The following is a 16,354-nucleotide window of genomic DNA, read 5'->3' as shown; positions in this document are numbered from 1 at the left end:
AAAATGTTAATGAGAAAATGTCCGAGGACATAATAATAATTCCCAAAACTGTTGAAAATATAGTTATAATGTTTAGAACTGTTGTTTAAAATTGAATGTTTGTTAAAATAAATGTGAACAATGTTGAAAATTTGTTAATAATTTTTACCCACCACTGTTTTAATAATAAAACATTAAACATATTTTTTTAAATTAATATAATTTAGGGAATAATAAAAAAAACCTAAATTTATTTACGTAATCAAGCCTTTTTATTTTTTTCTGTTTATAATAAAACAGAAAAATTAAAAAAAGCGTAATAATAAAAAGGCCTAAATTTATTATTATTAAAAATAAAAAGGCCTTTTTATTATTTTTCTCTTATACTAAAACAGAAAAATTAAAAAAAGCGTTGAAAATTATTATTTGTTAACAAAAAGTATATAGTAGCAAAAATTGGAGACACTTGAAAGTAATGAAATAAGTATTCAATTATAAATATCTAAATTAACTTTAATTGAATGTACATAATATTGCATCTCAACAAAATTTTTGTGCGTCAAACGAAAGTAACTGCTAAAAAAATGTATACAAAATTATTATACGATAATATAAACACTTTGTTCAATATTCATTGAAAAGAAAAAAAATACCTTTCTCTTCTTTATATATAACTTTTTTTTATATATATAAAAATAATAATAAATATGACTAAAACACATTTTAATATCCGCTTGCATTTTCTTAAATATCTCAACTGAAAAAGATTGCTCAGATATTTGAAAATAGACGGGAAAAAAAATAATTGGCACTCGATTAAAATTCTGTAAAAGGTAAAATATTATTAAAAAAAAATTGCACCTTTTTAAGGCCTCGATACTGTACTGGGATGATAAAGAGTATTATCAGCTCCCCATTCATAGGGATTTTCGTGTGGTCCCAGAGCAACAACTGTTGGTCTAGATGTGTGGGATGCTGCACTGCAACATCTTGGCTGTTCTCTTAGTCGTGCATGTTTCAATTCTTTTTTATACCTAAAAGAGAAATTAATTTTTTATTTAGATTTGTTCCGTACAATACAATAGAGGGTTGCCACAAAAATTTAATTTTGTTTTTCTATTATAACATTGTAACTACTTTTTTTTAATTTTAACTAAAATTCTTCAATAAATCTATTATTAATTTTTAATAATAAATTCAATGTATATTAAAAATTTAAACTAATTTCAAAAGAATTCAAATTATTAAAATTTTTCAAAAAATTAAATTCTAAAAATTTATTTTTTTCCAGTACTTTTAATAAAATTTCCTGAGTTTTTTCTGACCGATTCTACTTTCCCTGAATTTTCCTTAAATTTCCAGATTTCTCTGATCTGTGACAACCCTGAATTAATATCATAATTTGATATTTTTTATCTAAATTGGTATCATAATTAGACTAATTAATGTTTAATATAATTATCCTTACAATTAATTTTTTTCTCTTTCAAGTCCCACTTGATCCACTTCTTGAGAAGTGTCTGATAAATTTTATCGAGTGTTATTTCTTATAGCTATCTGACACTTGAAGATAATTGAGTCGTGGATCAATTGGGACTGAGAGAAAAAAAATATAAATTGAAAATCTTACTTTGCATGCATGCAGCAGAGAGTACAACTGGAAATAATAGTAGCGATTCCCACCAATACAGCAATAGCCAGAACCCACATTTGTGTTTTCGATGCATCAGCACGAGAAACAGTTTTCGCACAATTTTGCACCTTGTCCACATGATATGTTCTATAAACTTTCTTCAACTCCTCATTATTTGGATCAGTCAGCAAAGTCTTCATTTCACGAAGATCATAAACTTCCTTTCCAACCATTTGAAAACAGGAGCTCGTCGATGAAAAATCAAGTGAATTATCGTCTTTCGAATAAAACTGTGTATCATAAACATTCACACTTATTGGCAACGACAGAGCTTGCTGTACAGCTTTCTCAAAGTTCTCCAAAGTTTTACTAACTTCGGCCGGTGGTTTCGAGAAGACAAATTTCAACATGTCCCTATCTCTGAGTAAAAATATCCTCAGAACAATACTGGTCTGCCTTTTGGCTTCAATGGAATTATTAGCAGCTACTGGAATTTCCATGTAACCATCCGAATAGCTCGCCAATGATCCAGTGGTTCTAAGTTCACCACTTTCGGAATTAAGTGACAAATATGACGGTATTTCCTTTCGCGACATTGTTGGATCGACTAGAGAGACGAACGAGACATTTCCCATAATATAATTTATCGCCAGTGCATCCGAATCAAGATCGTGAGCCTCTAAAGTTATCAGACTCGTATCAATTGGTACGTTTAAACGAACACCCAAAGTTATGTTTTCCTTCATGAAATGCGGTTTATTATCGTCGATATCCAACACTTTCACGAGAATTTGTCTCTCCGATGGATCTTGACGATTATAAAGTTTCAAAGAAAGCGAACTCTCCAACTTATTCGGCAAATATTTGAAACACTTTACAGTCAGTAAATGCTTATCATTTGCCTCACGATCCAATCGTTTCACCGCCTTTATAATTGCCGAATTATTCTCTAAGCGTTCAATCGAAAAAATACCCGCTTCATTACCGTAAATTATCGCGTAATCAATCATTCCATTCTCTTCAATGTCTTCATCGACAGCTTCAATTACGCCAACCTTCGAATTAAGGGGCAACTCCTCTTGGATATTTAATTCAATCGGAGGACTGTAGAGATTTCTCTTAAAATGCGGCTTATGATCGTCGATATCGATAATTTTTACTTGAAGTATTCGAGTCGCTTGTTGAGGAGGACTGCCTAAATCCTGAGCAATCAGAATCAAAGTATAAGAGTCCTTGGACTCTCTATCCAATAGTTTTCTCGTGGTAATTAAACCCGTCTCGCTGTTTATCTGAAAAGCACTCGAATCACTGACAAAGTTACCATCCTCCAGGAATTTAAACATTATTTTACCATTCGGTAAATTTGGATCATCGGGATCAGAAGCTACAACTTGAAACACAGGACTTTTAATTGTCGAATTTTCCGCGATGTACGCAATTTCATCTAAAGTTGGTCTAATAAAAAGTGGAACTCCATCATTGCTGACAACATCTCCAATGTAGAGTGTCAACAGAACATCTGAATATAAAGAAGGAAGTCCACCATCCTGGGCTCTTATTCTCATCACATAGGGATCAGTTCTTCCCTTTCCGGTCAATTTTCTAGCTGATGAAATTTCACCCGATGTGTGATTAATCTTCAGAAGACCGTTTGCCTCTCCTTCGTCGATAATCTCATAATGTACAGTACCACCCGCACCTTCGTCAGGATCAACAGCTGTGATATTTACGATACTGACACTGGGTGCAGCATTTTCGGGAATTACTGCCGTGTAGGAATTTTGAAGAAAACTCGGAGCATTGTCGTTAACGTCTAAAATGTCAACAGTCACCAATGCTCTCGTTGTCTTCTGTTCCACTCCTCCTTCTGGCATGTCTGACGCAATAATGTAAAATCGAACAACCGATTGTTTTTCCCTGTCCAGACTGGAATTTTGAACAATCTAAAATATTAAATATAAAATAATTATTTTATCACTTGATTATCTTTAATTATAATAAGACAAGAAGATATCGATTATTTCGAGTCTTCGACTCGAAATGCTCGATATCTTCATGTTTTATAATAAACTCAAATATTAAATTTGGAAATAAGTAAATACAATTATTATTTAGTAAGAAATAACAAAATACAACTATTTACTATTTGTAAATAAAGAAATAAAATTATTTGTAAATAAATACAACTATTTGTAAATAAATGCAACAACTAAGATAGAAGTAACACACACCTGAACATTTCCATTAATCGAATTTATTTCAAACATATTGGCATTTTCGCCAGTGATTGAATATCTAACTTCTCCGTATCCCCGTTTCTTTTCCTCTTCTGTATTCGAACTGTCCATATCAGTGGCCTTAACATTGAGAATTATTTTCGAAGGCGTCACCGATTCAAGTATCGCAATTTTATAATCTTTATGAGTGAAAATCGGACTATTGTCATTGATATCATGAACTTGAATTATCACATTTGCTTCAGACATGTGACGAGTAATGTCGTAATCTCTTGCCAGAGCTCGAACTTTAAATTTAATCAACTAAAAAGTAAACAAAAAACAGTCAGACTATCGTTATTTAAAAACTAAATTCTAAAAATTCTCCAAATTAAAATTTTCCTTTTTTTATCAATTACCTTTCGATCGAGAGTCTCATAATCGAGTCTTTTACTGAGAACAACATTTCCGCTTTGCACTCCAACATTAACGTATCCCTCGTCATCGATTTCCCTAATCAATTCAAATCTCTGAACGGGATATCCAGTCATTGGTTCTTTAGCCGAGAGCATCATTAAAGTTGTTCCTAAAGGTTGTTCCTCAGATACCGAAAGACGAATGGTAGGATTATTCGGTGACCAACCAGCATTAGTGAACGTTGGATTATCATCACTGTATGCTTGAATATAAACAGTGACTTCCACTCGCGCCACTTGATTATCTTTGTTCTCCATTGCATTCAGATCTCTCGCTTCAACCGTAAGAATTATAACAGCAGCCACTTGATAGTCAAGTACTCTATTTACTGTTATCAATCCACTTGTAGAATTAATTCGAAATGCTGTTTTATAATCATAAGGTGTTGTTGTTTTAAGAGCAACTCCAGTCTTATCAACAGCTCTTATGGGTTCTGTCAGTGAGTATTCGATATTTGCGTCTAAATCTGGATCAAAGGCTGCTACTTTTAACACTTGATCCCCTATAATAAAAAATGAATAATTATTACAATTATACTACTATTATAATTATACAACTAAAATAATTATCATCACATGTTATATATAGTAATTAAGCAGATAAACGGTTTCATCTTACCTATGGCTGCTCTTTCAGAGACATAGACAAGGTACGTTGAGTTCTTAAAAACAGGTGGTTTATTATTAACATCAATTATGCTAACAGTGACTGTTGTACTTGCTGTTTCCCTGACAGGAAATCCCGAATCAATTGCGTAAACAATCACTTTGTATTTATCGCCACCAGTTTCTAAATCTAATCTCGCGTCTGGAGAGACTGTTATAATACCGGAACTGTAAGAAAATATTTTTAGTTAGACATAATTTTTAATTTTAGTTTAACAAAGTTTTAGTTAGACAAAATAGAATTTATTTGGACCAAACAGAATCTCTTTTTTCTGGTTTTAGAGAAGCACAATTTCGTAAGTATTGATACCTGGAATTGATGACAAAGTTATCTTTGGCTCCAGAAGCAATTTGGTATTGTAATAAACTGTCCCTGCCGTCGGGATCATTAGCAACTACAACGATGACTTCAGTGCCAGACGAAGCATTTTCCAAAAGTCTTGCTCTGTAACTATTTGGTCCAGGAGTGCCAGCTTTGTAATTTCCCCGAAAAACTGGTTTCTGATTTCCCGGTACGCCAACTCGGATAAATATTTTAGTCTCCGAATACAAAGGCGGTTTGCCAAGATCGGTTCCACGTATCGTAAGTTGATAAATTCCACGCTCAGTGTCTCCTGACTGCACCGGTTTTAGCATTGTTACCTCACCAGTTTCCGAATTCACCTTAAAAATACCATCAGTCATACTATTGTGACTGCTGATGGAATAGACGATTTTCCCATTGCCATGCATAGGACCATCGATATCAGTGGCCCTGACAAACATCTGAGGATCGAAACTAGTGGCCCCTTCTCTCACAGTTCTCGAGTACTCCTGCTGTTCAAAAACAGGTTCATTGTCATTAACGTCTTCCAATTCGATGAGAATATTAACATTCGATACTCTTCCGCCACCGTCCTTGGCCTCAATTGTCAATGTGTACGACTTTTGTGTCTCATAATCCAATGCCTTCGCTACTGAAACACCACCCTCTTTTGGATCAGTCTTAAATTTCTCTGATCCAAAACCACCGAGACTGTAGGTTAAGTCCCCGAAAATTCCACTATCTCGATCTGTTGCAAATACATCAGCGAAATGTGTTCCAATCTCAGCATCCTCTCGAACCGAGAGTTTGTAGACTGACTTCAAAAATTTCGGACTATGATCATTGGCGTCAACGAGTTTAATGTGCACTCTACAAGTGGCGACCTTTAAAAAGAGAAAGCAAGTGAAAAAAATAGTAATTTAGCTACTAGATTTAGTAGATCAACTACTAGATTGTAATACATACTATTGTTCCAGCAACGGATGCAGTGACTTCGAATTCTATTTCTCGTAAAGCTGGATCAGAGACGTCGTAATCTAATACACTGTCATCTCTGGCTCTTATCACTACTGGAACTCTTCCCTGAGCTTCCTCCGGACTGACAACAAAGGCATTACTAATTCCTGGATAATTAGGCACGTCTTGCAAGGCCAAAAAATACTTTGCATTGTCCCCAACGTCACCGTCACTCACAACCATATTAAGACCTAGAAAATTTCACTTTCATTTACCTTACATATTAAGACCCCAAATGTCTTAATATTGTTAACAAAATAAACAGGGGTCTTTACCAGGAAGAGGTGTATCCATGCCGATGTCTTCAGAGATTCTGAGCGAAAAGTAATTTTTATTGAAAGTTGGTGTCAGATCATCAACATCGGTCACAACAATCGTAACAATTGACATGGACGAATCGCCAGGAATCTCATTATTAATAAGTTCGGTGGCTTTCACTTTAAAACTATAAATACCCCCATTCTGCAAAATATTTGGATCCTCTCTATCAAGTGAAATATTTGTCGTTATTAATTTTCCAATCGATACATCGCCTTTGCGTGTAACGTCAAGTCGAAAATGACCAAACTCTTCATCTTCTAAAGTCAGTAGCAGAGGTCTTGGTTCACCACTGTCACCGTCTCGCGATTTTACAGTTAAAATTTGATAACCCTCCGGAGTATTTTCAGGAAGAGCAGCACTGTACGGTGAATTCAAAAAAATCGGTCGTTGATCCTTTGAACGAAAAAGAAGGTTAAGTAGAATGATGAAGAAAAGAAGTTTATAAATTTTATGTTTGCATTTATGTAATAATTAGATTACTAATTACAAGTACCTGTACATCTAGAACATCAACTGCAATAGTAGCTCTTGATTGTAATCTTTTGAAAGGATCACTGGCTCCATCGATAGCGACAAGATTTATAAGATACGAATTTCTTTTCTCGTAATCCAGTGCTTGGGATAAAGTTATCTGTACATCGTATTTTCCCTCTGCCAACTGTTAAAAGAAATTAATTTTCATTATTTTATACACAAAAGACATGAATCCTAATTATTCCTAAGACAATTTTCTACATTTGTTCAAATTTTATAAAACCTTATCAAGACTTATCAATTTTCTGGTACTCTCTAAATTTGAATTAGTAAAAATGTTAAGGATAAAGGAAGGGAATTTATCATTCGGTAATTAATATTAAAGGTTGAAGAAGTTAATAATCTCTTCGAATCATTTCTCACTTAAAGCTTCTTTAAATTTTTTTTCTACATTTTTCCCAAATGTAATCAATCAATAATTCTAATCTGGTAGAGAAATTAAATAATTTTCAAAGTTAAAATTTCTTTTTCATAGTTAAAAATATTATTTCTTCTACTCGATTAATTTTTATTGAATTCAAAAAGAACAACTACGGGGGTTTTTAGATACCTCAGATAAAATTCAAACTACGTCCCTAGGTAGGACTCTAACCGAAATTGAATTTAAGGTGAATCGAAAATAAAAATCTAAAAGCTGTAGCAGGCGCATTGGTCTGTATAGATTTTCGTTCAGATATATTAAAACGCTTGTTGTAGAGTCACCTAAAGCATGTCGAACAATCGACCTTGGCTGAATATGCGCGCAAAGTCTGCGTGAGAAACAGTACGATTAAAAGACACATGGGGCATTTCACTACCCCAGTTACTCTGTGATGTCACAATATTGTCAAGGTAAGTGAATTTTATTTATTTATTCTTCCTCTATTCTCTTTTCCTTTATCTAATTCAGCATCAGTCTAAAGTTCATATGCATTAAAAAAGTTTTACTATAACAAAAAAGAAACGTTTTTGCTGGGAAATTCTAACCTTAAACAATGTATTCTAACCTTAACTTCAAAACCTTCAAAATATATCAAGTTAAGGTTGGAATATGTTAGACTCATACGTAACAGGTTTGTTTTACTTTAAACTTTGGGGTAATTTACTACCCCAAACTCATCAATTTTTAGCTATGATTTTATAAATTTATTCTCTATTCATTCTCTTTTTCCAGGTGTTTAAAATACATTTATATTTTACCAAATTAAATAGCTCTCTGATTTTCAGATTTTTCCCTGATTTCCCTTAATTTCATAGAAATTAAGATTTTCAAAAAATTTAAATTCAATAACACTAGAATATTATTATAAAACATGAAGATTTAAGTAAAATTAGATTTCAAGAATAAACACAATAACTTTAGAAAACAACAATTTTCCAGGATTTCGATCAAAATTCCCTGACTTTTCCAGGTTTTTTCAAGGTTTATAAAAATCCCTGACATTTCCAGGTTGATAATATTATGTGCGTCTATAAAATGATAGCATAGTAACTAAAATATTTTTCTACAGAAAATGTCTCGACATTACCTAATACGCAACGCAATATCCTTGCAAAATCAATTGCTGGAGGGGGAAGAAATCGTAGCTGATGATCTACCATCCGACGAAGAAGAAGATCATGCAGAATTAATGTCAGATTCGGATTCAGAGGAAGACTTCGAAGATGATTTAAATGATTTATCGATAGAAACGGATTTCATAGAAAAGGTAATTAAAATAACAAATACTGAAATTAGTAAACTAGATAAAATACAAAAATCGACGATGTAGCTGAGAAAGTACTTATTTATACAAATAAGTAATAGTATAAATAAATAATAGTACAAATTAATAAATAAATAGTTCATAAAATACAATAGTATCACAGTTTTTCTAAGGATATAAAATTAAGACTATTGTTGCATTGCAACAATTTTGGTACACATTTTGTGTCTCAGTTTGATATCCGTAGAAAAATTGTAATAATAGTAAATAAAATAGTAGTAATAAATAGAAAACGTAGTAAATATAGTAAATAACAATAATGCAAACAATAAAAAAAAATCCTTTTTCAGAATGATTGTATCGACACTATGCCTAATATCGTTTGTGGAGAAAATGGACATCAATGGTTTACAAAAGAGTGGAAGAGGCTACCCAACGATAATCAAATAGAAGATGAGGCTTACCCAGGCCCTAGAGGAGAAGCGAAAAATATAAAGAGTCCTCTAGAAGCATGGTCTCTATTATTCACTGATAAATTACTGGAAAAAATAGTGAAATACACCAACGAATATATTCGCCAATGGCGAAACGAAACAAAAACTTGTGATGTATTCTCCCCCACATACTACGATCTAATCTTACCAGAATTCAAAGCTCTCCTCGCACTTTTCTACTTCTCCGGTCTACAAAAAGCAGTCAACACAAATTTAGAAGACTTATGGTCTCTCGATTTCGGGTCGACCTTATACCGAAGTACAATGCCACTAAACAGATTCAAATTCCTAGTTCAAATGATTCATTTCGACGACAAGTCAACCAGACAAACACGTCGAGAAACAGACAAGTTTGCCCCCATGAGGGAAATATGGGAAGACTTCATCTCCAAATGCACTCAATATTATTCACCGACACTATATTGTACCATTGATGATCATGTACTCTCCTTTCAAGGACCATGTCCCTTCAAAGTTTACAATTGCGCAAAACCGGACAAGTACGGCATGAAAATTATCATGCTCAATGATTCAAACACCTTCTACATGTACTCCGCAGAACCGTATGTGGGGACAACAGAGAAAGAATCTACGGAAAGTTTACCATCGTACTACATTCGCAAATTATCAGAAACAATTCAGGGTAGCTGGCGAAACATCACCTGTGACAATTGGTTCACTTCGACGGAAATTTTCGATAAAATGCTGCAAAATTCGATCACAATGGTGGGTTCCATTCGCAAAACCAAAGGTCAAATTCCCCAGAGTTTGAAGAGCGATGCTCCTTTGTATTCTTCAAAATTTCTATTCGATGAAACGAAGACACTTGTCAAATACGTTCCTAGGGAGGATAAATTCTTACTGACCATGTCTACTCTACACTCTTTGGTCGAAATTGAAATGGACACAGAGAAGCCTACTATCATTTCATTCTACGATAGTACAAAAGGAGCCACTGAATATTTTAACAAATTGTGCGACGAATACACCGTGGCTAGAAAAACATTCCGATGGCCTTTACGCTTTTGGTATGGTATGATGGATCAAGCTGTAATCAACGCCTTGATTTTGCACAATTTTAACTATGAAAATCCAAATTTAACTCGGAGGGAGTTTCTCAAAAAACTAGTCAAAGAACTCGTGGAACCACAATTGAGACTACGGCTTTCTTTCCCGAATCTTCGACAGGAATTACGGATGTCTATTCAGTCTATTTTGCAAGTAAATGCAACACCACCACCGCCACCTAAAAGTCCCACGAAAGTAAGAAAAGCGACTCGCTGCAGTCTTTGCCCGAGAGCTGCAGACAGGAAAGTCAAGACTGTGTGTAAAAATTGCCAACGAGCTGTTTGTGAAGATCACAGAATCATACTGTGTTCTGTCTGTTCAATTACCGAATGAATTTTTTTTTTCATTTTTCTATTTCTCATCTTTCTTGTCTCATAATTTCCAATCTTTCTATTAGATGTCGATAACATCTGTTAATTGATTAAAACTTTATGACCAACCACAAATAAATAAAAGTTTGTTAATTATATTTTTAATAAATACGAATTGTATAGTAAATTTGTAAGCAGAAGTTCCTGCAGTATTTAAATTAGTTTCGGCTCTCAGTCGATTTTCCTGTAACTTTTCGAAGTTCTTGTAGAGAATAATATTCTCTTTTTATATTATAAAAAATGATTATAAATTAAAGTTACAGAAAAATCGACTGGGAGACAAATCTAATGTAAATTTTACAGGGTACTTTGTTGATTATATTTTTAATAAACGAATTTTTTAATTTTTGATAAATCCTAATTGTAAACTTAATTTTGTAGTTTTGTTCTCGCCCTCTGTAATGCACTATAATGTATAATTTTATTAGTTCATTTTGGTGTTAATTTAAGTTGTAACAATTTTTAATACCTCTTAAGTTTACTATTGGAATATTCTTGCGCTCTGTGATAAGGAAGAGGAAAAAAGGTAAATATAAGAATGCAATGTACCTTTTCAGAGGACACAGAGAAGACTTGACATACATCATCATCACTGGAAGCGGGAATGCAAGAAACGGAAATGTCCGCATTGACACCGCCGTCACGGTCTGTTACTGTAATTGTTCCTGGTGGGAGCAAGAGGCCTCCTACTTTTGCACTTTCTGGTACTCTGGCAGCATAAGGACGACCATGATACACCGGAGCATTATCATTTTCATCCAGAACCGCTATTTCTCGACGTAAAGATACAGTATTTGGTTCTGAGCCAGCGATACCCTCGTCTGTAATATTTCAACACGTAATGGACAATGAGTTCTTTGCCAAGAGGCGTTACATGCAGAAATTAATTTCATATTGTGTAATATTTCCTTCTTAATTAGTTCTACTTTCACAAAATAATCTTCATTTCTTCATTTAATCAACAATATTAACAAATAAAAAGAAGTTTGGATTTCGCGAAGAGAAAAAAAATTCAGTAGGGCGAATTTTAAAGAAATTACCTGTTATACTGATAATAACTTCAATAATGTCTTGAGCTTCACGATCTAATGGCTTTCGGAGTATTACAACGCCACTCTCCCTGTCAACGGTAAAATATTCCCCACTGATGGAATAATGCAGTCTTGAGCCTTCGGGATCTTCCCCTTGAAGTGTGTAAACTGGAGCGCCTGGCAAAGTGCCTTCGGAAACTGATAACCTTGCCATGTCTCCTCCATGAATAAAATGTGGTGCTCTGTTTATGATCTGTGCCCATATTGTCCAGCAACTCGTTATCAGAAGGAATAAAGACGACCACATTGTCACCTTAAAATACATTTATCAACATTATGTCCAAATTTTCGAAATTCTTACACTGAAAGAAAGTTTTCTATTTTAATCGGCAGAAGGAAAGTTTCGCAACATTTCTATATGACTGTTGTCTTAGAAATGTTGCCAGACAGAAATTAATTTAAGAATTTGAGACCCAAATCGGAGTCCGATTTATATAACATTACCTAGAGTAAAAAATTAAATTCTTGAAAAAAATTATTCTTAAAACAAGGAACATTTTTTAATGAAAATTCTATTCTAATGTTAAAAACATAATCTTGACTTCTATTATAATTAGCATTAATATAACGAGTTAAATTCGAATGCTTTCGTTTTATTCTATTTTTCTCTTTTACAACTTCAATGAAGGTAATTAGCATTGAACCTGAATTCTCGAATGGTTACGCTTATTAGTTTGTGACGCATACGAAAAAAGCTATTAACTTAATGACACAAGACAGAGATATATTTAAATACGCAAACTGCATACTGCACATATTTTTGTCAGAGTACGATATTAATAAACCGGTACTAGAAACGTTTTTTCATACATATCCGGTATAAAACAGTTATTTGCATACGCATAAATTCTCCTTCATACGTTTTCCTCCAATTAAACTAAATTTAATTTTATATACTCTAATGCTGTTTTCTAAAAATATCCATCATTGTATTCGCGAATCTTTTACAAGAAAAAATAAAAAAATTAAATCTTAATTTTATACTGTTCTTAAATTAACATTTTATTTCAATTCACCAGAATTGTTGGCTCTTACATGTAAAATTCTTTAAATTCCATGGTTTCGATTCAGCATTGTTTCTTTTTAATTCTTTTTACAAATAAATCTGTAATTTTTAGCTAACTTTTGACTAAAAAAGTTTATATATTTTAGATTGAATTTTAGTCTTAAAAGTATTATTTTAAGTCCTAAAGTTATGATTTGACCCATATTTTTAAATCTTGAAATAGACTTTTGAATCATTTTCGTTTTAAGATGTAAACGGATTCAGACTTTGTTATTTCTGTGTCATGTTCGCGAATCTTTTACAACTTAATAAATTGTTTTATTGACAGTTTGAACAGAAACAGGAACAAAAACAAGAAAAGCAATGTTACAGGAGTTACAAGAAAGTACAAAAAGAAGTCTTATTTATTCAGTTTCAACTTTTTAAGAAAACAGTTTTAATCTCAAAGAAAATTAAAAAAATTCTACAACTATATTGTAACTCTTGACTCTACTCCGACTTTAAGATATCCTTATCTAAGATTTTCTTTCAAAACATTTATTCTTTTCAAATAATTAAGAAATTTAGATTTACTGTATGTTTAAAAAATTAAAAATTGTTTGAAACGCTTCAAAGAATCAAGATAATATTCTTAAGTTTAGAATAGAATTTCTGAAGCGACATTTAATATTTGTTATATGCGGGCATTGAAATCTCGAGATTTTCGGAGGGATGGCCAAAGATGGCTTTACTACCTGACTAAAAAACATAGGTGTAACACAACACGCGTCTAAGTAACTGTTTCATTGCGTCCTAGACTGTTTAATACCCGTTATATCCTCGCATTATTTCTCAGTGAATGACCGACAGCTTTTACCTCTTCTTCATTTTTATTCTATAGTTCACTCTTTATCATCAAGAATTCCAGTGACTCACTTTACAAATATCAATGCATTTTTTTTTGGAATTCAATCTTTATAACCTCCACGCAACTGATTTTACTCAATTTCTATACAGTTGAAATAAAATAATTTTAATAGTAAACAAACAGTAAATAAAAATACCAAAGGTACAATTATTACTTTCACAAAGGTTTCGTATGTTGAATAAAAAAATTCTTACAGTCGAGTAAAAATCATTATTATTCCTTACTATTCGAATTACAGTAAATAAACCATTCGAATACGGAATTTTTCAATTTTTCCCCCAAGAATAATTTTTTTCTGCACATTTTTAATTTTTTTATTATTAGGTAATGAATTAATTTCTTTAAAGTTCAACTCTTCAATATGGTGAATGATCACATGGATCTGAAAAGATGTATTCTTAATAATGACTTTCTAATAAACTTACCTCTCATGTGTTAATCCTTATCCTCAAATTTTGCACAAAAATCACGTCATTTTAATATATAAACAAAGCACGTGTTCACTAGTGAGAAAAAACTATCATCACAGAGAATTAAAGAAAAAGCGTCCATCGTCTTGTCTTGGTTCGGCTAAGACTCGATTCGTTTTGAAAGAGGCACCTCGGTAAGAAAAGAGAAAGAGCAAGCATAAGATCAGTGTGAGTCACACACAGAGAGTGTATAAATAGTAGAGAGGTTCAATTAAATCTCCTCTACACAATACATACGTATAAATAAATAATTATTAATAACAACAATTTAAAATACCTTTTTCCGAAAAAAGGGAAAAGAAATTAATAATTATTAATTACATAGGTGTATATAGTTAATTAATTATTAAAATTATTATTTAATATATATCGTATAATTATTTTCACGATAAAACATTTGAATGGTCAATTATTGCCGAATTTGCGGGAGGGCATTAAAAAATAAATAAATTTCCAGGTCACGTAAAAGTGAAGAGAAAATTTTTAAAGGAGTATGAACTGGTTGTCAAGGTACAGGGGCTAGAACCTTGACAATAACTTTTCAATTTGTATTGTAGACTTAAAAATTATTTTTTAATAATTATAAAACATAATATAGTTTATAGCATAAATAATTTATAAGTGTTTTACGAAATTGTTAAAAAAAATATGTTTTGGGCAAAATTAGTATGAAAAACCTTCATTTTAAATAATAATAACAATAATAATAATAATATTATTATTCTTATTATAAATAATAATTGTCTTAATTTAAGAAATATTTTTCCTAAAACAAGACGACTTTAAAAATTATCATTATTATTATTACTATCATTATTACTATTATTATTTTTTAATTAAATAAATAGAATTAAAATTTTTTCAATAATAAAAATAATAAAATTTAATAATAATAATATTAATAAATAATAATAATAAACAAACATATAAATATATATTTAAAAATTGAGAATATAATTTTTCATTAGTTTTTATATGAAACGTGCAATTTCACCTGGCAGTAGAAAGTACAATAGATTTGGTAGATTTTAAAACAAGTTACATATGAGGAAGAATAATATCGTGGGATTTTTTACTTTGAGAATTTTATTACATATTTTTTTGCCTCAAGTTTCTAATATAATTATGCTGTGATTCTCACCATATACTGTTACATAAAAAAGACATATTCCTTGAAAATTATGCAAGAAAGACATTTTATTTTAAACAAGGATTTTTATGCTCAATCTAAGAAAATATTGTTTACTCTCTAAATAATAATTAGTAAAAAGTCGTCCCATAATTTAATTCAGTAAAAATTTCTACTAATTCTTATAGTAAATTTCCACTAAAACTTGAGTAAAAAATTTAAAGTTGCTTAAAAAAATATAGTAGAATTTTACTATATGAATTAGAAATTTAGAATAAAAACGACTCTTTCCTAATTTAAAATTTAAAGTTTTTCTAAGGATATTCAAATTGAGACAAAAAACGTATCAAAATTGTTGCAAAGCAACGTTTTGATACGTTTTTTGTCTCAATTTGATATTCTTAGAAAAACTATGTTATAATGTATAAATATATAATAAAAAGAAAATAGAAAAAAAATTTTAAAAATAGAAAAGAAATAAAAAATTACGGAAAAAAGGAAAATATCCATTATTTAAATTAAAAGTTCCGCTCGCGTATAAATTTTGTGCCAAAAGTAGGCAATAATTTATAGGCTCAACCAATGGAAAAGAGTTTGTCTTGCCAATAAATTACCTAATTTAGGAGAACGACTTTTGTCACTGAAATAAAAACGAAAACGCAAACCCTTTTTTTTTATCGGCTCCCAATAATTTAACCTTCTGTCGATTTAGTACAACTTGAATCCGTACGCCCCTTTTTTTTATTTGATTTTTGATTCTCCACGGCCTAGAAGCAAATCTTTCGTGTAATTTCCAATAATTTTCTGTTCGGCAATTGAGAACACAATTTCACGGAAGCCTTTTACTATCAAATGGCTAATTTTCAAAGCGTAAAAAAGGGTTATAACAAGAATCTGTATTGAAAATTTTCTCCTTTTTTTTATACACGTCAATATGTGTATACGAAAAAAAATTATATATATTTTAAGTTTAAGAATAAAAAAAAC

General features: G+C 31.6%; 2 protein-coding genes across 2 annotated transcripts; one reads left to right on the top strand and one right to left on the bottom strand.

The window, feature by feature from the left end:
* Positions 1-516: 516 nt before the first annotated feature.
* Positions 517-14,376, bottom strand: LOC122507050 (cadherin-23). Its single transcript, XM_043619562.1, has 12 exons — positions 14,194-14,376; positions 11,805-12,108; positions 11,314-11,585; positions 7,106-7,270; positions 6,567-7,005; positions 6,241-6,482; positions 5,281-6,158; positions 4,924-5,138; positions 4,248-4,807; positions 3,844-4,152; positions 1,610-3,555; positions 517-1,013 (listed from the first exon to the last, which is right to left on the bottom strand). The coding sequence occupies exons 2-12, from the start codon at positions 12,100-12,102 to the stop codon at positions 845-847; spliced, it is 5,493 nt and encodes a 1,830-aa protein (XP_043475497.1). The 5' UTR covers positions 12,103-12,108; positions 14,194-14,376; the 3' UTR covers positions 517-844.
* Positions 7,904-11,063, top strand: LOC122507051 (piggyBac transposable element-derived protein 4-like). The gene is made up of 3 exons (XM_043619563.1): positions 7,904-7,977; positions 8,637-8,834; positions 9,182-11,063. Exons 2-3 carry the CDS (start codon positions 8,640-8,642, stop codon positions 10,724-10,726), a joined length of 1,740 nt encoding a protein of 579 aa, XP_043475498.1. The 5' UTR covers positions 7,904-7,977; positions 8,637-8,639; the 3' UTR covers positions 10,727-11,063.
* Positions 14,377-16,354: the final 1,978 nt, after the last annotated feature.

This window comes from Leptopilina heterotoma, unplaced genomic scaffold (assembly GCF_015476425.1).
Source record: "Leptopilina heterotoma isolate Lh14 unplaced genomic scaffold, ASM1547642v1 Lhet_44, whole genome shotgun sequence".
In the NCBI taxonomy this organism is placed as follows: Eukaryota; Metazoa; Arthropoda; class Insecta; order Hymenoptera; family Figitidae; genus Leptopilina; species Leptopilina heterotoma.
This window is presented reverse-complemented; position numbering and strand designations above follow the sequence as displayed.